Source organism: Drosophila guanche, unplaced genomic scaffold (assembly GCF_900245975.1).
Source record: "Drosophila guanche unplaced genomic scaffold, DGUA_6, whole genome shotgun sequence".
NCBI lineage: Eukaryota > Metazoa > Arthropoda > Insecta > Diptera > Drosophilidae > Drosophila > Drosophila guanche.
The window spans coordinates 10,065-35,100 of record NW_022995787.1 but is presented as its reverse complement, the minus strand read 5'-3'; the positions used below and the strand labels follow the sequence as shown (position 1 = coordinate 35,100).

Here is a 25,036-nt window from a genome sequence, read left to right as displayed (position 1 = left end):
ATAATTTCACAATACATAAGTAAGATGATGCTGAACTTACGATGCCTCTACATATACTTTCTTGGTACGGCAGGTAGAGGGTCACTAGAAAGTCGTTTTGAAAGTTGAATTTTATGCGTATCCTCTACAAAGGTCGATTTATGAGAACCCTTCTCGACCGATATACAAACTTCGTCCAATGTCATGTAGGCTGGTACGCTTTCGTAGAGGTTCGCGATCATATAGCTTTGAGTACTGGAAATACTTTCAGAAGAGTTATTTCTCGAGATACAGGAAAGGAGCCTTGATAAATCGAACGCATACATTAATAAAATAGAGTAGAAAAGATCAATCACATACCGGTTCGGATTACTTCCCGAAATTATAGCTTCATGTCTCTCAAGGTTTTGAACAGTATTGCCTCTAGGCAAAACGACTATATTTCCAGAGCTGCTCTTTGGTTTCATTACACGTTTGCTGCCTCTTAACCAATCGGGCTTTTGCTTCAGCACTAGAAACATAAATATTATCCCCAGAAAAAGAAATGCCACGATTCCCAAGATCATCCACGATATACCCTTAAAAATAAACAGTATTACAATATATTTTAAATCAAATAAAACGGTATTTTTTATTTACTTTGGAGCGAATATGTTCTGAAATCCAAGAAAAATAATAAACTTCTATGTTTCCGCTTATGTGCACAGATTTACAACTGAATGGTGATACGCTATTTTGATTCGAGTCGATCAGGCAGAAGGTATAAGCAACGTTAGGAACTAAGTTCGTTACAATTGTTTTCAGTGGCATTCTAAAATAACACCCAAAACCGTACTCATCAGGAAAAAGCTCCATCATATAGTATTCTTTAGTTGTCTTAGAGAACCAAACGATTCCAAATGTAAAACTATTTAAATCTTCCAATTCTACTGTAATTTGAACAGTGAGTGATCCATGTGTTTTTGGGAAAAAGTTTATTTGAGGCCACCATAAATTTTGTCTAATGTTTTCCTGTGCTTTCGTACCAGTCTGATTTTGTGCAAGACATTCCAGTGCTACGACTTCGTTCGGAGGTACTGTGGCTGGTGTCGGTAGTGTTGGTATATTCACTGGACTTTCCGTTGTCTGCACGGTGGAGTTTTGTGAGGTAATTGTTGCTCCTGTGGTGCTGTCACCTTTGTACGATTCTTCGGTATCATTGCTATAGCAAAATCGTTCATCAAATACCGAGCAGTTCTTGAACGCCTCTGGAGACCAACAATACATTGGGTGTTTTGATGATGCAAAAATGGTATTCATTTCATTTTTTAGTGTACAGTCGCAGTGCCAAACATTATCGTTAGCTATGATCCGTACATTTTGTGCAATGTTACGAATACCAAATATGCTACTGGAAATTGTTTTCAGCTTATTATGTGATATATCCAAGTACTCTAAGTATTCCATTCCTGAAAAATAATAAATATATTTTTTATGTTTAGTGTTCTATCAGCTTCTATTGAATATTTTAACATTTTTGTTAAAAGTTTATTTCTCTTAGGCATTATTTAAAATCAGCTCGTCAGTTGCGATGTCAGCCATGACCGCGATGTCAGCAAGGTATACCTGGTAGGGCCACTTCGGCCCTTTGGAATTAATAAAACAAATTAATAAAAACCAGAAAAGCCTCCTAACTGCTTTTAGTACGTTCACTAAGCAAACGACTCATAGAGTGGTCAAACCGAGTTAAAATTGGCTGCATAATCAGGATAGGGGATTGGGTCCCAGTGCCTTCGGCTCTTGGTGAGAGAGCCTTCGGCTGAGAGATGGCAATGATTTCGTTTGGCTCTCTTGAGCATTGAGCGCAAAGCGACTCACAAAAACAAAATTTTGTTTTTCCTTTTCAAGTCTGCTACGTAATTTCATGTGTGCGGTGGCACATACATACATAATGGCAGTGCGTGTATCTATTCTCGACTTCATATGCGTTTTCATTTTTAGCGCTTGAGACGCTTGGCATTTTTGTGTTGCTTCTGATCTCACATACCCTTCCTTCAATCTTGATACTTTATGAAGCAGCTTGCCCCAAAAAAATTAAAATGATTTTGTGTATCCTCTCTATGCTCATATATTTCTTAAATACGTTTAGGACGAACGGGATAAATGGTTATAAACATATAATATGCATACAAATAATGAATAACGGCAATTGTATTTGGCGTTGCAACAATTTTCCATTAGAGTATTCAGCGAACACTGTGTGAATAAACTTAGAGACCCACTTGAAAAGAAACGAGAAGGGACGTGTGAGACGCTTCTTACGCGTCACAACTTTTATACCCGGCACTCAGTACTACATCTGCACCTTAGCGGTTATTTGTCAAATTCTTCATTTTTTCTTCATCTGTCATTTACATCCGTTAGCTCGCCGCCTTTCCCTAGACCCACACACTGCAGACTCGCGGCAAAAAAAAACAAATATAAGCTGCGGGACGGGGTGGATTAAAGTCGGCAGAGGGGCGGCAAAGGCAGAGGGACGGCAGAGGCAGAGGCCGAGTGAAGCAGAAATAGAGTGTGAATGAGAGAATGTTAAAAGAACAAAAAAATCTGCGGGACGGTGGGTTTATACACTGCAAATTAATTTCTTTATTTTGGCTATGATAATGATCCAATCGGATCAAATTTGGTGATCTGATAGTTATCTTCAAACTTGTAGATTTGGGAGGTTTTCGCCCTTTTGCGGGGGCGGATGGGGGCGTGGCTCATCTTTTAAATACACTTGTAACAGTGTGAGCATACAGAAGTCTGGATGCAAAATTTGGTGGCTCTAGCTTTTATGGTCTCTGCGATTCAGGCGCTCAACAAGACGGACGGACAGACAGACATGGCTCAATCGACACGGCTATTGATGCTGATCAAGAATATATATACTTAATGGGGTCGGAAAAGTTTCCTTCTGTGTGTTACATAATTTGTGTAAAAAACAATATACTCTTGTACTCTTCGAGTACCGGGTATAAAAAGCACCAGGCACTGATAAAACAGACGGCATCACCCTAAAACGTTTACCACCAAAATACATATGGTTTCTCACTCTCGTATTTAACGCGATTCTCAGACTAGACCACTTTCCAAGTCAATGGAAATGTGTAGAGATCATTATGATCTTAAAGCCAAACAAAATAGAAACGGAATTGACATCATACCGACCCATTAGTCTGTTGACAATATTATCGAAAGTGTTGGAAAAAATACTATTGAAGAGAATGTTGCCAATTTTAGACGAACTTTCCATCATTCCTGAATACCAATTCGGATCCAGGTCACGGGACCCCTGGGCAATGTCACAGGGTTATTAATGATATAGTCTCGGCATTTGAACACAAAAAATACTGCACTGCTGCATTTCTTGATATTCAACAAGCGTTCGATCGAGTCTGGCACAAAGGTTTGTTGTACAAGATAAAGAAATGGCTACTTGCTCCGTACTATTTATTAATCAAATCATATCTGGCTAGAAGATGCTTTTACGTGCAGCAGAAAACCGATAGTTCATCACTACTTCTCATCAACTCAGGCGTCCCACAAGGAAGCGTATTGGGACCAATTCTCTACACCCTATATACGGCCGACATGCCAGTTACAAACAACTGCACTGTTGCCACATATGCTGATGATACAGTCGTTTTAGCCACAAGCACATCTATAAATGAAGCTTCTGAACTCCTGCAGAGTGAGCTAAGCCTAATTGAAGACTGGTTCCTTCGATGGAAAATGAGAATAAACTCCCTGAAATCCGTCCAAATAACGTTTTCATTAAGACCAGGTAACTGGCCAAATGTTACACTTAACGGCTCACCAATTCCACAAAGTACCTGTGTGAAGTATCTCGGCTTGCATCTCGACCGCAGATTAACATGGAAAAACCACATTAAAGCAAAATGTCAACAACTTAGACTTAAAACACTTAAAATGTCTTGGTTGATAAGTCGAAATTCAGAAACTACGTTGGAAAACAAAATTCGCCTCTACAAATCCATACTGAAGCCTGTTTGGACCTACGCTATACAGCTTTGGGGAACTGCTAGCTACTCAAACATTGAGATACTTCAGCGTTACCAATCAAAAACTTTGCGACACATTGTCAATGCTCCGTTTTACGTATCTAATGCAAACATCCACAAAGATCTGAATATTCCAACAATTAAAGAATAAATAAAGAAAACTAGTAAGAAATACATGGGCAGACTCCACAACTACGAAAATAATTTAGCCTTAAGTCTATTAAACAATAGCTTAACAGTAAGAAGACTGAAAATATACCACATTCTCTAATAGCAGGGCTCATTGGAAAACTGCTAATTAAAACGTTCTTCATTAAGATTGTAAATAAAAAGAGAGAGAGAGAGAAAAAAATAAAATAAATAAAAAGTGCGAGTGAAAGGGTAAGTGTGAGTGCTGATTAACCCTTTGATGGCATGGGGTTTAAAATGGCCCATTGCAAGAAGAAGAGTTGAAGTTTTCTTTTATATTTTGATTTTTAATAATTTACTACTTGAAATGAGTAGTTTTTATTGTTTTTATACCCGGTGCTCTAAGAGTAAATAGGGTATATTGTATTTGTGCACAAAGTGGATGTATGTAACGCCCAGAAGGAACGTTTCCGACCCCATAAATTATAGGTATTCTTGATCAGGATCAATGGCCGAGTCGATTGAGCCATGTCTGTCTGTCCGTCTGTCCGTCCGTTCGTCTGTCCTTTCTTATGAGCGCCTAGTACTCAGAGACGATAAGAGTCCGAATTCTGAAGGCGTTCACCGATAAAAGTCCCTCTGCGTCAAATAGATGGCACATCGCACGAAGTTTGCTTTTGGTTGGGAGTGGCCTGTCCCAGCTGAGCACTTTATATTCCTAGGCGAAGTGAGTGAGTTGAAGGTTTTTTATTAGTAGATGCGTTGATGTTAGATCCATCATCTTGTAAATTCCACTCTAAAGGGATCTGATTCTGAGCTTTTAAAAGGATCACTCACTTCATTTGAAATTAAATGCGGATTAATCTTGATTAATAGCGCCAGCACCTTGTGTCGCCGCTCCGGAAGCTCATAGGGATGGGCCATGTTTTGAGGCCAAGACGACCTATCTGCATGTATGAATTATGCCATAGTTGCGAGTCCAAAAGTTCCAGAGGAGTGCATCCTCGTGATAGAATTTCCTCATTGTTCAGTTTAGAGGGTACATGATGCCAGGTTATTCCCTCTGTCAGCTCCTGTATTTGTAATACTCTGTTGGATACAAAAACGTTAAACTTAGACGGTGATTCATTAGCCATTCGCCTCAATTGACCTCTTTCCAAAGTGCTTGGAAAAACCTTCAACCTGGTAACGATGGGCGCGATCAAGCCGAGAGGATCGTAAAATCTCGCTATCATTGATAATATGCTCCGCTTTGTGAAATCAGAGCTTGGAATCAGATAGAGATGATTGTCCCATCCTTGAACTCCATTAGCTTTTCACAGCCGGATTCGTTTTCTCCTTTCAAGGCATTTCGAGCACGATTTCCTGATTGGAAACTGACCCTTTGTCTGGACGTTGACATGCAATGACTGCACCATCAAGTGGCCCATGCAACACCACGTCAAAGCCTGTTACGCGCGGAACAGTGCAGAATGGCGCTGCCGCATGACGCGCGGCGCGATTAACCGAACCGGTCGCGAGCATTCAGGAAAGATAGATGGTGGGCTAATATTCGAGGAAAATTAGAGCTAAACACAACTGAACTTAAGCAACTATAGCAACTATGCAAGCAAAATAACCAAAATCAGAAACAAGACAAAACTAAAACGAAACCTACTAAGGGCGAGGTAGGCTAGTATAAGAGATTTAAGAAGAGGAAGAGAGTTAGTCGAGAATATAATGTGATAGAGGGAATTATAATCTGAGCATAAGACCCTAAAGGGTTCGTGCAAATTCGATCTACACAGTGGAAGGAACGAAGGAATATGGTTTCTAGTGGGTATAATGGGAATCGTAAAGTTTACGCGGCTCAACAAGTCAGGGCTGTCTACATCCCCCTTGATCAAGTTGTACATTAAAATTACACCAAGCATTTTGCTACGACTAACTAAGAATGGAAGATTTAATAAAAGAAGTCTACTACGGTAGGATGGCAGTCTCACAGTTGCATCCCAGTTGAGGCCCCGTAGGGCAAATAATAAAAAGTTGTTCTGTACTGATTCAATACGGTCCTGATGTATGTTGTACTGAGGGCACCATACACATGAGCCGTATTCTAAAATCGGACGAACAAGCGAGATATAGAGAGTCTTCGTTATATAGGGGTCATCAAATTACTTTGACCACTTCTTTATAAACCCAAGCACACCCATGGCTTTATTTACCATGGTAGAAATGTGTTCTAAATCTTTAACTTGGGGTCCAGCTTAACACCTAGATTATTAACCAATGTAATTCTCTCAAGAGAACTGCCGAAGAGGGTGTAAGGAGCCAGGAAGGGGCTGGAGCAATAAAAAGTCATTACATTGCACTTCGAGGCATTAAGTTGTAACATATTTGCACAGCACCATGACTGACAGCTATTGAGATCAGATTGCAAGCGAGAGTGAAATGAAATGTCCTTATACTGGACACAGAGTTTAACATCATCCGCATACATAAGTACTCGAGAATTTGTTAATACAGAAGGCAGGTCATTAATAAAGAATGTGAAAAGTAAAGGGCCTAAATGGCTACCCTGTGGTACTCCAGAAGTAACCATAACAGGTAAAGATAAGGAGTTTTTGAAAAAGACCTTTGAGACCTAGAACACCAGTAGCTATAAATCCATCTCAACAGATTTGGAGGAAACCCTAGAAGGTCGAGCTTTTGTACAAGAAGAGAATGGTTTACAGAATCGAATGCCTTACTGAAGTCAGTGTAAATAACATCCGTCTGCAAGTGGATATTTGGAATCCTTTAATGACAGAGGAGGTGAACTCTATAAAACTAGTGGTTGTTGATCGTCTCCGTATAAATCCGTGCTGAGCTGGAGAAATAAGTGATTTGCAGAGATGCTGCAAGTGCGGAGTTAAAAGTTTCTCGAACATTTTAGGAATAGCGAATAACTTAGATATACCTCTATAGTTTTAGGCGTCAGACTTGCTACCTTTCTTATGGAGAGGAATAAAGGATTCCTTCCTTCTAGAAGAATGCATGGATAGAGTGAATAGTTTAAGCAAAGGTCCGCACAGAGACTCGGTACCTGAGTACACAGCCGGGAACTCCGTCAGGGCCCGGTGAGTATACCGGCTTAACTAATTGAAGTTCATGAAGTAAGGAGCCTTCATTAAACAAAGGGCACAAAATGCCATTCGACCTTGGTAAACTATATGGATACATATGACCTGAGTGGCTTTCCTGGGAATAGGTGGTTTTAAAAAATTGTGCAAAAAGATCGGCGATTGCCTGATCATTGTTTGCCGACATATTCAAAAATCATATCGAGGATGGATGTGCGGACGTTCTACGCTGTACTAAGCTGTAGAACTGTTTAGGGTCCTGTAAAAAACGTATCCTGCATCGATGGAGGTAGTTCCTATAACATTGATAATTAATAACAGTGAAATTTGACCGAGCTATTAAGTAATTAGAAAGAGAAGAGGGAGAACCAACTTCTTGAAATTTTTTAAATAGTCTTGATTTTAGGTTCTTTAGACTGGATAACTCTTTGGTGAACCAAGGAGGTTGCGCAGATCTAGTCGGACATGAGAGTGGGACACACGTGTCAAAAATTGTGTCAAGTACATTGTAAAAAATGTTTGTGCCTTCAATGACGTCAGTGCACGAGTACAGAGTGTAAACTCGGCTTTACGAAAGCAGCGGACGCATTCACAAAGCCTACCCGCACGATCCGATACAGTAGGTCCAATATCTACCGACACTTCGAAAGTAGGATAGCAGTCTTCAGGTATAGTGAGTGGAAGTGCTCGTGTTATCAACGCTACGGTCCAAGAGGTTTTTTACACGGTTGACTTGAGACAGGGACAGGTCTAATAAGCCAGCAACAGTTTTATTTTCAGGCGGATTTTAATGGCTTCTTCGATAGAGAAAATCGAGGCGAACTACCTTTGAAGCTAGCGGAAAGTTAGGCTCCTCCTCGTAGCTGAGCTGATGCTGCCGCCATAAGATGCATTGCAGATGTTGATGTTGACATGGCAACCTTCAAAAAACGAAATTGAATCAGAATGTTGAATAATTTGGCTTGGATTGAGGTGTGCAAGGGCTCATGTGCAACAACTAATGATGCCTTTGTTGACAATGCCTGCAATGACCTGAGCGACATTGCTGCAAGCCATGACTTTTGAGCAAGCAGTTTAAGTATAGATGCAATCGTTTTGCCTGTTTGTGGCGCAAACTAAGAGACAGGCTCAAAAACATAGGGCATTTAGCAAGATAATGCTCTTTTGAGTCGCAGAAATTAAAGATTTTCTGGTAATTGTTCGATAAAAATGCAATAAATGTGTTACGATTCGATGTGTGTACTTTTCTTCCCACCTGCGGGCTAGGTGCGGTTACCGTAGCGCCTTTTAAGTTCTTCATCATGCGGCATCTCTTCTCTAAGAACACCGACATATCCGTCTACCTGGGTAGCTTATCTATTGCGAGTGCCTAATGCCATTTCTCCTGGGTGTGGTGATGAGCTTGTACATAATAGTGTGGATCAGTAGTCCGTCTACAAGCTCCTCGATGGTTGCCATGGTGCTAAGTGCCCGAATATGAGCGTTAATTATACCCGGTACTCGAAGAGTAAATAGGGTATATTGTATTTGTGTGGAATAACGGTTGTATGTAACGCACAGAAGGAAGCGTTTCCGACCCCATAAAGTATATATATTCTTGATCAGCATCAATAGCCGAGTCGATAGAGCCATGTCTGTCTGTCCGTCTGTCCGTCTTGTTTGTCGGCTAGTTCTCAGGGACTATAAGAGCTAGAGCCACCAAACTTTGGCACCAGACTGCTGTATGCTCACACTGAAACCAGTGTATTTCGAAAATGAGCCACGCCCCCTTCCGACCCGCAAAAGGGCGAAAACCTCCCAAATCTACAGTTTTAAAGATAAAAGAAATCTATCATATCTATCAGATCACTAAATTGTGATCCGATCGGATCATTATTATAGCCACAATGGAGAAACTAATTTCCAGTGGCTAAGCCCACCCTGTCCCGCAGCTTTTGTTGCTCTTTTTGCATTCTCTCATTCACACTCTGCTTCTGCTTCACTCGGCCTGCCCCTACCCTAACCCCGTCGATTCCTCTTCCGACTTTTAACCCACCCCGTCCCAAAGCTTATATTGCTCCTTTTTTTTTTGTGTGCGATCGCTGCCTCTGCCTATGCCGCAAGTCTGCAGTATGTGTGTCTAGGGAAGGGCGGCGAGCGTGTTGGTGTGAGAAGTGTTGTAGATGAAGATGACAGATGAAGAAAAATTTTAAAATTTGACAAAACACCGCTGAGGTGCAGATGCACTATTGTCCCAATGACCAGTTTTGGTGGCTGTTTACGCCAAATTAGCGCAAAGGGCTTATGGCCGGGAGCAATTAGTATTTTGTATAAGTAAAATTAATTTGTAGTATAATGCTATTGAATTGTTGCATTTACGACATACTCACAGAAGTTTGTTGCTATAGAACATACATGTAATATGTGAATACGATAGAAAAAGAGGAAGAACATGCATTTAATAGGTGAATATCGAAATTGAAAAGAAGAAGAGATTACATTGATTTGAATTCCGACTCGTTCGAACCAGCAGCACTTGGCTTTTTATTTCGAGATTTTGACTCCGAACTGGTTGCGAGGAGTTGCGCAAACAGTGGCCAAAAGCTAATTTTTAAAAGTTAAAACCAAGACTCGGTTTTTAACGCCCTGTATTAGAAAAAGAGTGACCATCAAAGTTGCGTATAAGAATATTTTAATAGATGGCGCCACTTTCGAAAAATCTGCTGTGAAACCTAGCGGTCATTATTGCACAGAATGTGCAGGGAAAAAGTACCAATTTTATTGCTGTTTTAAATATCTCATAAATTGGAAAATACGATAAACTGATCCAATTTTTTTTATGCATTTTATTTAGTAGACTTTTTACTACGTGTTCTGTAATGTGAACGATATCTAGTGGTTGGCGATGTCTTCTACATCTAGATGTAGTCCTGAGTGCCGGGTATAAAAGTTGTGACGCTTAAGAAGCATCTCACACGTCCCTTCTCGTTTTGTCATTCAATTCGCGCAACGCCTCTGCTGAACCCTTTTCAACACAAGAGAGCCCCAACATGGACTTTGTCGCTTCTCAAAAACTGGTATCTGGCCGTTGTGGCCGGATGCATTGACCTGGTAATTCTGATGATGGTGGGCTATTTCCCATTTCTTTTCCTCAAGAAGCCAATCAATTATATATAGCTTACGATATTTGTCGCTGCAGAATCCATAACATTGTCCTTTACAACAATGCGACATTTGCCCTCGCAGGTGAGTCCCCCCCCCCCCCCCCCCCCCCCCCCCCCCGTTCTGAAACAAATAAAATAAATCTCACCTCTACTATATTATTAGGTATTAATGGCCTTTGGCTGCAAGGGTCTCCTGGTGGCTGCTCTGGCCCTGTTCGATAGCTTCGCTCCCTACGACTTCCCCGCCTGTGGTCCATATTTGTTGGTTCTATTTCTTGTGATGTTAATCATGGGCAGTGCCATGATCTTCTATCGGACGCACTTGATGTTCTGTTTATACTGCAGTCTTGGCATTTTGGTGTACTCGCTGTATCTGTTGGTGGACATACAGGTCAGGTCAGGTCAAGGACTTTAGACTAGTACACAGATCGAAAAAAGGGTCCCTACAAAATCAGGGATGATATTCTTATGGAACCGATTAGAAATGTTGTCGCTCACAAGTTACTTTCTAGCACAAAGCAGCTATATCAGAAGGTCTCGTCGGCGGCAGAGTGACTCGTCGCATTTCATTATTTTCAGTGCTCGTTTGCTTGTCAACGCGGAAGGTTGGTTGCAGACAACATTTTGTTTTCAAAAATTTTTAAATGTTTATTTTTTTAAAACAAAGATAACTATTATGTAGCAAACTATTAAAAATTAAATTATTAAACAATTATTAAGTTTTTTCACATTGCCTTCAAATGATTAATCAGCGCACTCCATTGTCGTTTCCCTCACACTTACAGCTAGAGCCCTTTCACTCGCACTTTTCACTCGCATGAATTTCGAGCATCGCTGCCCGCGCAGGGTTCTCCGATTCCGCAGCGAAAGCGACCCGTGCAGAGGCTTCCGGCGGATATGTCCGCGACCGCGTCTAACAAAGTAAGAATTCCGCTGAATTCAGAGCGGTAGGGGCAGTGGTGACCTGTGCCGGCCTCATGGTGGTGATTCCTGGCCTAGTGGTCAGAACTCACGGAGAAGGAGGAAAAGATCCATGAGTGATCCGCAATCGATTAAACAGAGATACTACCCAAAAAACCTAAAGGATTTCCGCCAGGTGAACGTGAAGTCAGTGAAGGACGCGTATCCCATGCCCAGGATCGAATAGATCTTGGCCCATCTGAGAAAGGCCCGTTTTAAAAGCAGCCTGGACCTGAAGGACGGACTTTGAAGATTCCGCTGGAAGAGCGAAGCCGGCCGGTCACCGCATTTACGGTGCCCAGCAAGGGGCTGTACCAGCGGAAGGTGATGCCGCTCGGATTGCACTCGGCGTCGGTCACGTTTCAGCGGGCTTTGGATCAGGTGATCGGGCCCGAGATGATGCCGCACGCTTTCACATACCAAGATGATATTATCGTAATCGGACGAACGGAAAAGGAGCACAGGGAAAACCTTAAGGAGGTGTTTCGAAGACTGCGTGAGGCCAATTTAAAGCCAATTCTCCAGAAAGGAGCTGCGATACTTAGGCCACAAGGTGACGGCAGAAGGAATCTGTACCGACCCAGAGAAAGTGGCTGCAATAGCCGAGCTAAAACCCCCAATGTGATGGAATTGCGACAGTATTTTTGGGTGGCTTCTTGGTATTGACGCTTCGTTCCGAACTTTGCGACGTTGGTAAAGCCACTGACCACTTTACTGAAGAAGAAGACAAAGTGCGAGTGGAATGAAAAAGGGCAAACTGTGATCGAAGCAGTGAGAACTTGGCGTGACCAGACTTTACGAAAAAGTTCGAAAGGGAAAGGGGGGAACTTGTGATATCGTATTCCAGTAAATCGCTGGATGGGGAGGAAAGGAACTATTCGGCTACCGAAAAGGAATGCCTTGGCATTGTCTGGGCCGTGAGAAAACTCAGGCCATACCTGGAAGGGTGCTGCTTCAAGGTTATCACGGACCACAAGACCTTGAGTTGTTAAATAGCATCGAAAGCCCAACGGGAAGAGTCGCGATATATAGGGGCGATATTCCCAGATTACGTAGAATAAGTTGCGGAGTTTACCGGAATATTACCCACCGAGCCGGAGAAGAGGACGTATTGGCATGGAAGCTATGTGTACCCAAGAATCGATGGGATCATGTGTTAAGGGAGAATCATGATTCCCCAGGGGCTGGACATGCTTGCAGTCGGAAAACAATGACATGAATTGCCGCCCCGTACTACTGGCCAGGGATGCACCGGGACGTAAGGGCATATGTGAGGAGGTGCGAAACTTGCATGCGCTTCAAGCCAAGCCAGATTCGAGCAGCTGGGAAAATGCTGACCCAGGTCCCAGAAGAACCAAGGGCAACGGTGTGTGCGGACTTAGTGGGACCTTCATGGAAACTGTTGGTCTGCTGTTGGTGTTGGTGGACCGTTTCTCCAAATGGACCGAATTGGTACCGTTGAGAAAGGCCACTGCGAAAGCGTTGGTAAAGGCAGTCCGCGAAAGGATATTGGACTGATTTTGAGTGCTCAAGGTGATGATCACCGATAACGGGTTTTTAAGGAGATCACCGCGCCATACACACCCCAGGATAACCCGACAGAACGCACCAATCGAACGGTGAAGACGATGCTCGAACACTTCACAGAAGGTTATCAGCTATACTGGGATGAGAAGTGGCCAGAGCTTATGCTAGCTGTGAATACAGGCGTAGCAGAGTGAAAGGGATATTCTCCTGCGTACATCGTACAAGGAAACGAGCCCCGACTGCCAAAGGCGCTGTATGATGATGGAGTCCTAGGAACAGGAAAAGAGCAGCGAACGCCCGATGAGAATGCATCCAAACTGAAGGAAATATTCCCAGGCCCAGGATCAGGCAAGGCACTAACCTAAAGAGACGAGTAGAAGCCCCTGATAGGAGAGGTCGTATGGGCGCGACAGCATAATATGTCAAATGCGGCAGAGGGATTCACGGCTAAGTTGGCACCGAGGTATGCCGGGCCGTATCGCATTATCTATTTTAAGTCGCCGGAGATATGCCAGCTGAGACTTGGCCGACTTGAAGCCGCAGCCGAAGGAGGGGTGAGATGCTGGAGGGCACAAATAACACAAGAGCCGACAAAACAAAAGGGTTCGTTACAGTATTTCAAAATTTCGTTCCGCCAAAAACAAGATAGGTGAAAAGTAAAAACAGAGGAATAACATGCTATAAGGAAATTTATGTAGGTGTAGATAACAGAAGTAACGAGAAGGGATGTGTGAGACGCTTCTTACGCGTCACAAATTTTATACGCAGTACTCAGTACTACACCTCTACCTTAGTGGTTTTTTGTTAAATTTTACATTTTTTCTTCATCTGTCATCTACATCTACAACACTTCTCACGCCAACACACTCTTTTAGCTCGCCACCCTCCCCTAAAACCTCATACTGCAGAGTCACGGCAGAGAAGCGGCAGAGGCAGAGGCAGAGACGTGTCAGAGGCAGAGGCAGCGCACTTCGCGAAGCAGAGTGTGAATGTTCAAAAAACAAATATATGCTGCGGGACGGGGTGGGTTTAGCCACTGCACTATGGGTAAAAAGCACAAATTGTTGGCATTTATGTAATTTTTTTTGTTTAAAATATTTGAATGCAACTTGACTTTTCTGATTCCTAAATATTGCTGATTTTGAGATGCTTTAACTTGTGAAAAAGTGCGGGAAAAATTGAGTAACTTTCAGCTTTAAATTTAGCTTGATTACAAAGTTTATATACAAGAAAAATATGGAAATAACAGTTCGAGGTATTCAAATTAATTGTTAATACACAGTCACACTGCAAGCACGTGGGAAACATAACCTCTACGTCAGGCAAGTATTGCAGTAAATCTGTAACAAGTCACATATATCGTCGTGGCGATTTCCACCTTGTAAAGGCGGGCGGCAAAAAATCCCCCTATACCCAAGGGTAGAGCGGTAATTTAAAACTAAAAAAAAAAAAAAAATTGCTAGTACATGTTTTTGTATAGTTGTGTATACTTATTTAATTGTCCAATGCTTTGTTCGTGTGTCTTTTAGCTTGGTACTAACGTGTTTTCTGGGGAATATTACTTTTGCACAGCTCACCACTGCACAGAAGTTCAAGTTACTTGTTATTAAACAAGTATTATAGAATCACGTGGTGTTAAGTAACTAACCCGAAGGGATCGGAGTTATACAAATGCATACGAAACAATAACATAACGACTTTGTCAACTGGTGTACCCACATACTGGCCAACTGATAGTCGAAAAATTCCAGATTTTATTGATTTCATAGTATTCTCTGGAATCCCACAATCACACATGCGAGTAATGGAGAGCTTTGACCTTAACTCAGATCATTCTCCAAAAATAGCAACTTACAGCACAATAGCCCATATGTTGGAAAAGCCCTATAAAGTAATAACAGCCTCTACAGACATTAACGCATTTAAAAGCCATTTAGATTCAGCTATAAGCCTGGACATTCCGTTAAAAACAGGAGAGTAGATAGACTATGCTGTGGAGCTTTTCACAAATACAATTCATAATGCGAGCTACAGAAACACGAATCATGCTCTTAATCATCAACAACCAAACCAATTGAACATTTCAACCGATCTTCGGCAAAAAATACAAAATAAAAGGAATCTGCGAAAACGCTGACAAGAAACTCACTACCCTGCTGATAAAAGATTATACAACAAGGCTGCATCTGAGCTTAGACAACTGCTGTCGAACTTACGCAATGAATCTATAGCTGCGTATCTGAGAAACTTAGACCCTAATTCCAGCAACAATGAATACAACTAAATACCTAAAGAAACCAGCTAAAAGAAACATAAATATTCGCAAAAACAACGGAACTTGGTGTAGGTCTAATAATGAAAAAGCGGAAGCAATTGCACAACATCTGCACTCTGTGTTTCAGCCAAACCAAATTTCAGCCAAATAATTATATAACAGAGACTGAAGTAGAAAAATTCCTTGAGTCACCCTGCCAAATGAGCTTGCCTATTAAAAGCATTAAATATGAAGAAGTTGTGACAGAAATCAAATGCTTGAACAATAAAAAAGCACCAGGCCCTGATAAAATAGACGGCATCACCCTAAAAAGTTTACCACCAAAATTCATTCGGTTTCTCACTCTTATATATAACGCGATTCTCAGACTAGACCACTTTCCAAGTCAATGGAAATGTGCAGAGATCGTTATGATCCTAAAGCCAAACAAAATAGAAACGGAATTGACATCATACCGTCCCATTAGTCTGTTGGCAATTTTCCCGAAAGCGTTTGAAAAAGTACTATTGAAGAGAATGTTGCCAATTTTGGACGAACTTTCCATCATTCCTGAATACCAATTCGGATTCAGGAGGGGTCACGGGACCCCTGAGCAATGTCACAGGGTTATTAATGATATAGTTTCGGCATTTGAAAACAAAAAATACTGCACTGCTGCATTTCTTGATATTCAACAAGCGTTCGATCGAGTCTGGCACAAAGGTTTGTTGTACAAGATAAAGAAATGGCTACCTGCTCCGTACTATTTATTAATCAAATCATATCTGGCTAGAAGATGCTTTTACGTGCAGCAGAAAACCGATAGTTCATCACTACTTCTCATCAACTCAGGCGTCCCACAAGGAAGCGTATTGGGACCAATTCTCTACACCCTATATACGGCCGACATGCCAGTTACAAACAACTGCACTGTTGCAACATATGCTGATGATACAGCCGTTTTAGCCACAAGCACATCTATAAATGAAGCTTCTGAACTCCTGCAGAGTGAGCTAAGCCTAATTGAAGACTGGTTCCTTCGATGGAAAATTAGAATAAACTCCCTGAAATCCGTCCAAATAACGTTTTCATTAAGACCAGGTAACTGCCCAAATGTTACACTTAACGGCTCACCAATTCCACAAAGTACCTGTGTGAAGTATCTCGGCTTGCATCTCGACCGCAGATTAACATGGAAAAACCACATTAAAGCAAAATGTCAACAACTTAGACTTAAAACACTAAAAATGTCCTGGCTGATAAGTCGAAAATCAGAAACCACTTTGGAAAACAAAATTCGCCTCTACAAATCCATACTGAAGCCTGTTTGGACCTACGCTATACAGCTTTGGGGAACTGCTAGCAACTCAAATATTGAGATACTTCAGCGTTACCAATCAAAAACTTTGCGACAAATTGTCAATGCTCCGTTTTACGTATCTAATGCAAACATCCACAAAGATCTGAATATTCCAACCATTAAAGAAGAAATAAAGAAAACTAGTAAGAAATACATCGACAGACTCCNCAAGGAAGCGTATTGGGACCAATTCTCTACACCCTATATACGGCCGACATGCCAGTTACAAACAACTGCACTGTTGCAACATATGCTGATGATACAGCCGTTTTAGCCACAAGCACATCTATAAATGAAGCTTCTGAACTCCTGCAGAGTGAGCTAAGCCTAATTGAAGACTGGTTCCTTCGATGGAAAATTAGAATAAACTCCCTGAAATCCGTCCAAATAACGTTTTCATTAAGACCAGGTAACTGCCCAAATGTTACACTTAACGGCTCACCAATTCCACAAAGTACCTGTGTGAAGTATCTCGGCTTGCATCTCGACCGCAGATTAACATGGAAAAACCACATTAAAGCAAAATGTCAACAACTTAGACTTAAAACACTAAAAATGTCCTGGTTGATAAGTCGAAAATCAGAAACCACTTTGGAAAACAAAATTCGCCTCTACAAATCCATACTGAAGCCTGTTTGGACCTACGCTATACAGCTTTGGGGGACTGCTAGCAACTCAAATATTGAGATACTTCAGCGTTACCAATCAAAAACTTTGCGACACATTGTCAATGCTCCGTTTTACGTATCTAATGCAAACATCCACAAAGATCTGAATATTCCAACCATTAAAGAAGAAATAAAGAAAACTAGTAAGAAATACATCGACTCCACAACCACGATAATAATTTAGCCTTAAGTCTATTAGACAATAGCCTAACAGTAAGAAGACTGAAAAGATACCACATTCTCGATATCCCTGATAGATAAATCCAACAAACTGAAAAGATTTTATATATAATAGCAATAGGCTCATTGGAAAACTGCTATTTCTGTTAATTGAATATTAATTATACAATTTACTTATTGTTTAAAAAAAACAGATTGTAAATATAAATAGAGAAAAAAAAAAAAAAAAAACGTGGTGTTAATGCATTTTGCCTGTTATTACCCCTTTTCGAACAATTTTAAATTTTGCAGAGTCTTATGAGTTCACTCACGCAGCGATGCTGGAGGTCTGGACCAACAAAAATCGTGAAGCAGACGCATATAAATGTTGTAATTAAAAAAGTATTGACAAAAACTGACTAACTAAAAATGAAATTATTACAATTCAAACGAAAATGATCCTGCTTATAGCTTAGTTAAACAAGTACTAAGCGAAATTCAATTGTACGTTGGAGCGATTCCAATCAAATCACTTTTAACCAAATAATCAGTCAATCAATCAATTATATTTTTAAAAAGTTCTAAAACGATTTAAAGGATCTTTTATCATAATTAATCTTTTGAATACCTATTTTGTAATAAATACGACGTAAATGGGTTCCAGTTCGTATGGGGACGGGAGGTAGGCCGGGTCCAAATGACTACATTTTTTCCGAAATTCTACTTTAGTCTAACGAATTTTCATGCGAATTTGTAGAGCTCAAGCTCTTTTGGTTTGGTTAATGCCAAAAAACTGGCTTTTTACCCATAGCGCAGTGCAAATTAATTTCTTCATTGTGGCTATAATAATGATCCCATCGGATCCCAATATCCCAATGATCTGTATATATGGTCATTCCCGATTTTAGTTTTCTTTTATCTTCAAAATTGTAGCTTTGGGAGGTTTTCACTCTTTTGCGGGGGCGGTGCTCATTTTTTAAATACACTTTTAACAGTGTGAGCATACAGAAGTCTGGATGAAAAATTTGGTGGCTCTAGCTTTTATGGTCTCTGAGATCCAGGCGCTCAACAAGACGGACAGACGGACGGACAGACAGACATGGCTCAATCGACCCGGCTGTTGATGCTGATAAAGAATATATATAGTTTGTGGTGTCGTACACGCTTCCTTCTCTGCGTTGCATACATCCGTTATTCCTCACAAATACAATATACCCTATTTAATCTTCTTTTTATACCCGGTAAAAGTATCCAAACACTTTATGGTTTTAGCATACCGTTTCAAAAATATTAAGCTTTGAAATGCAAAAGTGTTGATTGCTAAAAGCTAAAAATTTTCAAGCAACCTTAACCACCTTAACCTTAACCACGGTCTCAGAACCCTATCTATTGTGCATAGCTCAACCGCGGTGCTGACACTCACGTACACGTGTATTACAGTGAATCGTACCAATACCAATGTATTTCAGTGTTCCGTTTTTCGTGCGGTTTTCGCACACAAACGCAAAAGCGATGCGCGATGCATGCGTGCCGAGCCCTTCCATATGACTCGATTTTGTAGCTAAGTAGATCAAAACTGCTATATACGTCTTGTAGCTTGTGTTCACGGAATCTGGAGAACACGCGACGGCATAGTCCACACATGTGACGTTGAAGGCACGGGTGGGAGGATTGAAGAGGAAGATTAGCCTTCAACATTGGACGCACTGTCGAATGATCGTTTGACAGTTTGTTTTCCGTTCACTATACAGATTTTTTTTTATTGAATCGCTACAGCGAAATTTGACCGCATTGACCAGGTTTCAGTTTATGTTGGGGAATATTAAAAGAACAAAAAAAAATATATATATACATATATTTTACTGAATATATATATTTTTTTTGTTCTTTTTATTTACAATCTGTCTGTTTAAAAAATAAGTAAACTGTATAATTAATATTAAATTAACAGAAATAGCAGATTTCCAATGAGCCCTGCTATTATATATAACTTTTTTTTCAGTTTGTTAGATTTATCTATCAGGGATATCGAGAATGTGGTATCTTTTCAGTCTTCTTACTGTTAGGCTATTGTCTAATAGACTTAAGGCTAAATTATTATCGTGGTTGTGGAGTCTGTCGATGTATTTCTTACCAGTTTTCTTTATTTCTTCTTTAATGGTTGGAATATTCAGATCTTTGTGGATGTTTGCATTAGATACGTAAAACGGAGCATTGACAATGTGTCGCAAAGTTTTTGATTGGTAACGCTGAAGTATCTCAATATTTGAGTTGCTAGCAGTCCCCCAAAGCTGTATAGCGTAACAGGCTTCAGTATGGATTTGTAGAGGCGAATTTTATTTTCCAAAATAAAATAAAATAAACGACTTATCAACCAGGGCATATTGAGTGTTTTAAGTCTGAGTTGTTGACATTTTGCTTTAATGTGGTTTTTCCATGTTAATCTGCGGTCGAGATGCAAGCCGAGATACTTCACACAGGTACTTTGTGGAATTGGTGAGCCGTTAAGTGTAACATTTAGGCAGTTACCTGGTCCTAATGAAAACGTTATTTGGACGGATTTGAAAATTTTGAACTGAAAAAAAGAGTTGTTTGCCGAACGGACACCAAAAATAGAATACCATCCAGAATTTGCGTTGAACTCTGGCAACCGTTACCTCGGAGCCACCACGACGAGGTCTGTAAAATGATGATTGGGAATAATCATTGGATGCCGCTGGCTACTTGAATGTGTAATTTTTTAGTCGATCCCTAACTCGAAGAATATCTTGGTCATCTAGAAGTGGAGACAATTGACACAGCTTGTGGGTGCCAGAAAGTTCATATTTAGCCTTTAACCGTGATATCTCTACCGGGTACACCTCCTGTTAAGTGATGCGCACGAGACGTATTACAGAATTGTCGAGCTCTAGCACAGCTAGTGGACCAGACAGGATGTCCTCTTTGAATGCGCAGCCATCGCGGTACTTCAATGTGCTCGATATGTGGCAAGCATTACGGTTGGCAGATGGTCGTTCCAGTCCATCCTTACATCTTCTGAATATCAGCAGTGAAAACAAACCAATGGAGACGCTAGTGCAGGACCACTCCGTCGAGAATCTTTTAAAGCGTTGGCCCGGTGCATATGATGTCGCTGAGTGATTTCCTAATTTTTGATTTTCAGGATTCGTCGAATACCACACTTTTCGTAGTAGTAATACTTTCCTGCTTTAATACTGATACTTTTAATACTAAGCTCAAACTAATGGTCAGGCTAATGGGAAGACTATGACGTTCGCTACAATGAGGACAGCGAGAGGGCGAGAGAAAAATTTCTTTGAGCTGGCAGAAATGATTCCAATAACAATCAGGCTTGGGGTCAAGTGTGATGAACCACTGCACATGGTAAAGTCCGTCCCATACTTCGATGGAAAACAAGAACACTATGTACCAATCGGCCTGCGAAGTGTTCGAGCCCTATGAGGGCAGCACTAGGCATTACATGCCAACAGGTATCATAAGAAATACGGTGAAAGGGGCCGCAAACAATATTTAATCATCTTTTATCACGGTCCTGAACTTCAAGGCCGTTATTAATAGGTTGGATAGCTCATATTATCAAAAAACGCCAGTGAGCGTAATAAAGCAGAAGTTAGCAACCTATCTCCGACAGAGTACTATGACGAGATTGAGAGACAGCTCTTTCTCTCATTCATTAAAGCCAAGAAGGAAGTTTTTTCCGCCAAAGGATCTGCCAACCGCTCTGGCCCACGCCCAGTCAGAAGACACCAGCGATGTTCGCTGCGATCTAGCTGCAAACTACGCCAGGGCATTGGAAGATAAATCTCATAGGCAGGGTGAGCGTAAACGTCAAGCGCTGGTCTAATGACCAAATAAGTGGATCCAACCAACAACGCAAAGCGCAGGGCCCGGCATCTGAAATCATGGACGTGGACCCTTCCTCATCAAAATTCAAACAGACCACGGCCTACCAAAAGTAATTGGGGTCGGGGCGTCGAAATAACAGTTTCGCCCAAAAAGTAAGACGAATGGCTCACGGCTGTGAATAAGAGGCAGAGAGTGGCACATATTGTCGTTCGTAACGACCAAGACCAGGGTTGCTATAATGAGATTGCTGCTGAGGCAGACGCGGAAATACATAGATGCTGGCGAGGAGATCGTAGCGGGAGTTAACATTAAATTGTTAATAGACACGAGATCGTCGAGGAACTATGTATATCAAGCCACTCGCATGCCTTCGGGGCGTCATTTCGGTTGAAACACCGTTCCCGGTGCATTCGGTCAACGGAACGAATAAATCACCAAAAAGTGTCTTCTGTCGATCAAAATGTCGAATAAATCACCAAAAAGTGTCTTCTGTCGATATTCGGCACAAAAACCCCTATTTTCGTACTAAAATCATTATCAACCTTCGACGACATAATTGTTCTCGACATGCTAACGCAGATAGGGTAACATTGTGCTTAAAAGCCGGAACCCTCAGATTCGGTACCATGACTGAAGCCATACAATTCCACAATTCACTGGGTCAGCCAAATATTTCTCGAAATTCGACCTAAAATCCGGTTCCTCCCAAATAACTTAGGCGGAGCGCGACCGAGAAAAAAACTTATTTGCATAGAGAGAAGTTTTTTTGTATTTTTTTTTATCTTCTGAACCAATAGGAAGTACATGTGTGGACAAGATCTCGAAATTTGCCATCACGAAGCCAATAGCTTGCCGAACCATTGCGGACCTAAAGCTCTTACAGCTTATGAATTTATTACCTAATACAAAGCAAATCTATTACGACAACGAGCACTCTCTTAACTATAAGACGATCAGGTCTCTTTTAGAAAATAACTTCGGAGTCTACATCGCTAACGCGCGGCATCAGCGACACTGTCGATGTATTACTGCAGGCAACTGTAGAATACAATAGGTCACTACATTTTGTCACCAATAGAAGGCCCGTATACATTTTTCATTTTGCTCTAGAAGACGCCAACAGGGAATACAAAATAATGTTCAATAAGCTCAGATTATTCAAAATATTCTAGTAAGCCAGACACGACAAAATAGAGCTTTTAGAGTAGGAACAAAGGTGTAAGTAAAGTCTAACAGACGCCTCGGGAACAAGTTGACTCGGCTATACGTGAAAGAAGCTGGGGAAGCGGAATTGGGGACAACAGGCCTGATTGGAGGGAGGGTGGTCCATAAGGAATGAGATTCTTGTATCGGTTAGATTTGAGAAAATGTAATGTACTTATAATTTCCTTAAGCTCGGCATATTTTATATTACAATTTTTATCAGCAGGTTTCAATCAAATAATAGACAAATATTAATAAGCACAAAGATCCAAGGCCAAGGCTCTTACAGACAACAAGAAGCATAGAAACAAAAGAACACTGCCCATTTGTGCGAAACACTATTAGCTAAAAATATAATTCTTAGTTCTCACTTCTTAATACTCACAATCACCTTGGCCTTGGCTTCTCTACTTGACTATGCTGACAAAGAATCCATTCTCACTAAACAATTCACAGGGTGTTGGCAATCCATGTGGCAAAAAAATGACGACAACATCACAATATAATGTTTATACTAGATAAGAATGAGAACATTTATTATTATTTTTTTTTTTGAGGTTTTATGTTACCGCTCTACCCTTGGGTAGAGGGGGATTATTTGGCCGCCCGCCTTTGCAAGGTGGAAATCGCCACGTCGAGATATGTAACTTGTTAAAGTTTTTCTCCTATTTTGTCGATGAACTCGATTAAAGTTTGGTACGAGCTGATTTGTTCTTTTTTAAAGAATTTATAGATATTATTATATTTCCTTAGCGATGGGTAGTTAAGTCTTGTTGCGTTGTACTTGGTACATTTAAAAATTATATGCGATGCGTCATCGATAGTATCGCAGGTATCACAAATGTTACTTGCGACTACGTGCATTTTGGCAAGTGTGTGCCTATCAAATGCACTGCCGCTAAGCAGTCTATTGATCCTTTTAGCGTCAATGGCTTTTACCTTATTTCTATTTAGGAACCATGGTTTTGTTGAGGTAGAGGGAAAAAGTGAGCAGTATCCTCTGCGTTTAACGCTGGCAAACTCGGCATACTCTCTCTCCCATTCTTCTTTCAGTATTCGGTGTATCTCACATATTGCATCTTTAAGATTCCATTTAACGACTGTATATTTTCCCAGTCTGTGTGCTTCTTTGGCTGCTGAGTCTACTGTCGTGTTCTGAGGGATGTTGGCGTGACCGGGTATAAAATGGATTTCTACCTTCCTTAGGTATTGGGCTTGACGGATCTTCTCCCTGATTTTATAAGCGATAAAATTATCCTGAATGCTACTTGCCAGTATTAGAGCCCCGTTTCTGCTGTCCGTTAGGATGGCGATACGAGAAAACCCGCGGGAAATAGCATGGTCCAAGGCCTTTTCAATTGCAAGCAACTCGGCGGAAAGTGATGACAAGGTTTTGTGCGTGTAAAAGCTGTCTATGAAACCTGAGCTGTCGTGTGGGAAAGCTGCGCTAGAGTGTCTGTTAGCTACTGATCCATCAGTGTAGTAGGTCTCGAAGCCTCCCCTTGTCAGTAATGCCCTTTGTCCCTATGGAGAACTAATATGCCTGCCTGGTCTAAGCTATGCTTGTTCTCAGCAGCCCCCTTAAAGAAGTCTAAGTCTGACCTAATTTTGGTGCAGTGCGAAGTTGTACTCTCAAAGACCTCGATTCTCTCCAGAATATCACCGAACTCCCGAAATGCCTTGGCGTAGCCCGTGTTTATGTCCCTGTTTAGGGACACTACTCGCTGGGAGGCTGCACGCAAATGCCTTGGCTAACTCTTTTGCCGCTAGGAATCTCATTCTGTATTCCGGGGGAAGTTCTCCTGCCATGTGGTAAATGATCGGGATTGGGGTGCAGATGATTAAGCCTAGTGACTTTCTAAGGTGGTGGTTACAATGAGATTTGATTTTGGCTAGAGCGGATTTGGACAAGTTGCTGAAAGACGAGCAAGCGTATTCTAGTCTACTTCTGACAAAGGCCTTGAAAACTATGAGCCCTCTCTTTGGGCTGATACCGTAATGGCACCCACTGAGTAGTCTTAGGAACGCACAGGTTCTGTTTGACTCCGAGATGGCTTGCTCGATGTGCACTGAGGCTGAGTTGTTCGCTGAAATTATTCTGCCTAGATATTTTATCTGATCTACTTGCCTAATCTCGACTCCTTGGTGCTCAATGTTCAGCTCGGTTCTTCGGATGCTGAAGTGAACCACTTTGGATTTGGCTGGGTTGAAAGCAAGGTTAAGCCTGTTGCATTTTGCCTCAAAGCTGTCTATTCTTCCTAGGAGCATACGTTTGGCAATGGAAATCTCCTTGTGGAAGTAAATAATAAAGAATTCGTCCGCATACTGAAACAGTAGGCAATTGCCATCGTTTATCTCGTGCAGTTCTGCGGTGTACAAGTTGAACAGAGTTGGACTGAGACATCTGCCCTGACTAACCCCCCTGTTCACCTCAACCTCACTCTTGCCCTTGATGAGTAGACGCTTGCTCAGGAAGCTGGCAATCCAGGCAGTGTGATTCGGGTCGAACTGCATGACATTCATCTTCTGCTCTAGCGTGTCGACTCTTACGCAGTCAAATGCCCTTTGTAGGTCAAGACAGGCCGCCACGACCTGATTCCCTCTCGCTTTCAGGGCCAGGACCTCGTTGATCAGGTCGTTGAT

General features: G+C 41.4%; 2 protein-coding genes across 2 annotated transcripts in view; one reads left to right on the top strand and one right to left on the bottom strand.

The window, feature by feature from the left end:
• LOC117591524 lies at positions 1-10,938 on the bottom strand. Its single transcript, XM_034284818.1, has 4 exons — positions 10,542-10,938; positions 619-1,427; positions 340-557; positions 1-282 (listed from the first exon to the last, which is right to left on the bottom strand). The coding sequence occupies exons 2-4, from the start codon at positions 1,423-1,425 to the stop codon at positions 48-50; spliced, it is 1,260 nt and encodes a 419-aa protein (XP_034140709.1). The 5' UTR covers positions 1,426-1,427; positions 10,542-10,938; the 3' UTR covers positions 1-47.
• LOC117591528 (protein lifeguard 1-like) overlaps positions 10,457-25,036 on the top strand; it is a 22,217-nt gene continuing 7,637 nt past the window's right edge. The window contains exons 1-2 of the mRNA XM_034284820.1: positions 10,457-10,477; positions 10,559-10,786. Coding sequence (XP_034140711.1) covers positions 10,457-10,477; positions 10,559-10,786 — 249 coding nt within the window. The remainder of the gene's footprint in view (positions 10,478-10,558; positions 10,787-25,036) is intronic.

Coding starts and splice junctions, on each gene's coding strand:
- LOC117591524 (XM_034284818.1), bottom strand. CDS start 1,425: ATGGAATACTTAGAGTACTTGGATATATCACATAATAAGCTGAAAACA. Junction 558..618: donor CAGAACATATTCGCTCCAAA/GTAAATAAAAAA, acceptor TTTATTTTTAAG/GGTATATCGTGGATGATCTT. Junction 283..339: donor TCGGGAAGTAATCCGAACCG/GTATGTGATTGA, acceptor CGATTTATCAAG/GCTCCTTTCCTGTATCTCGA.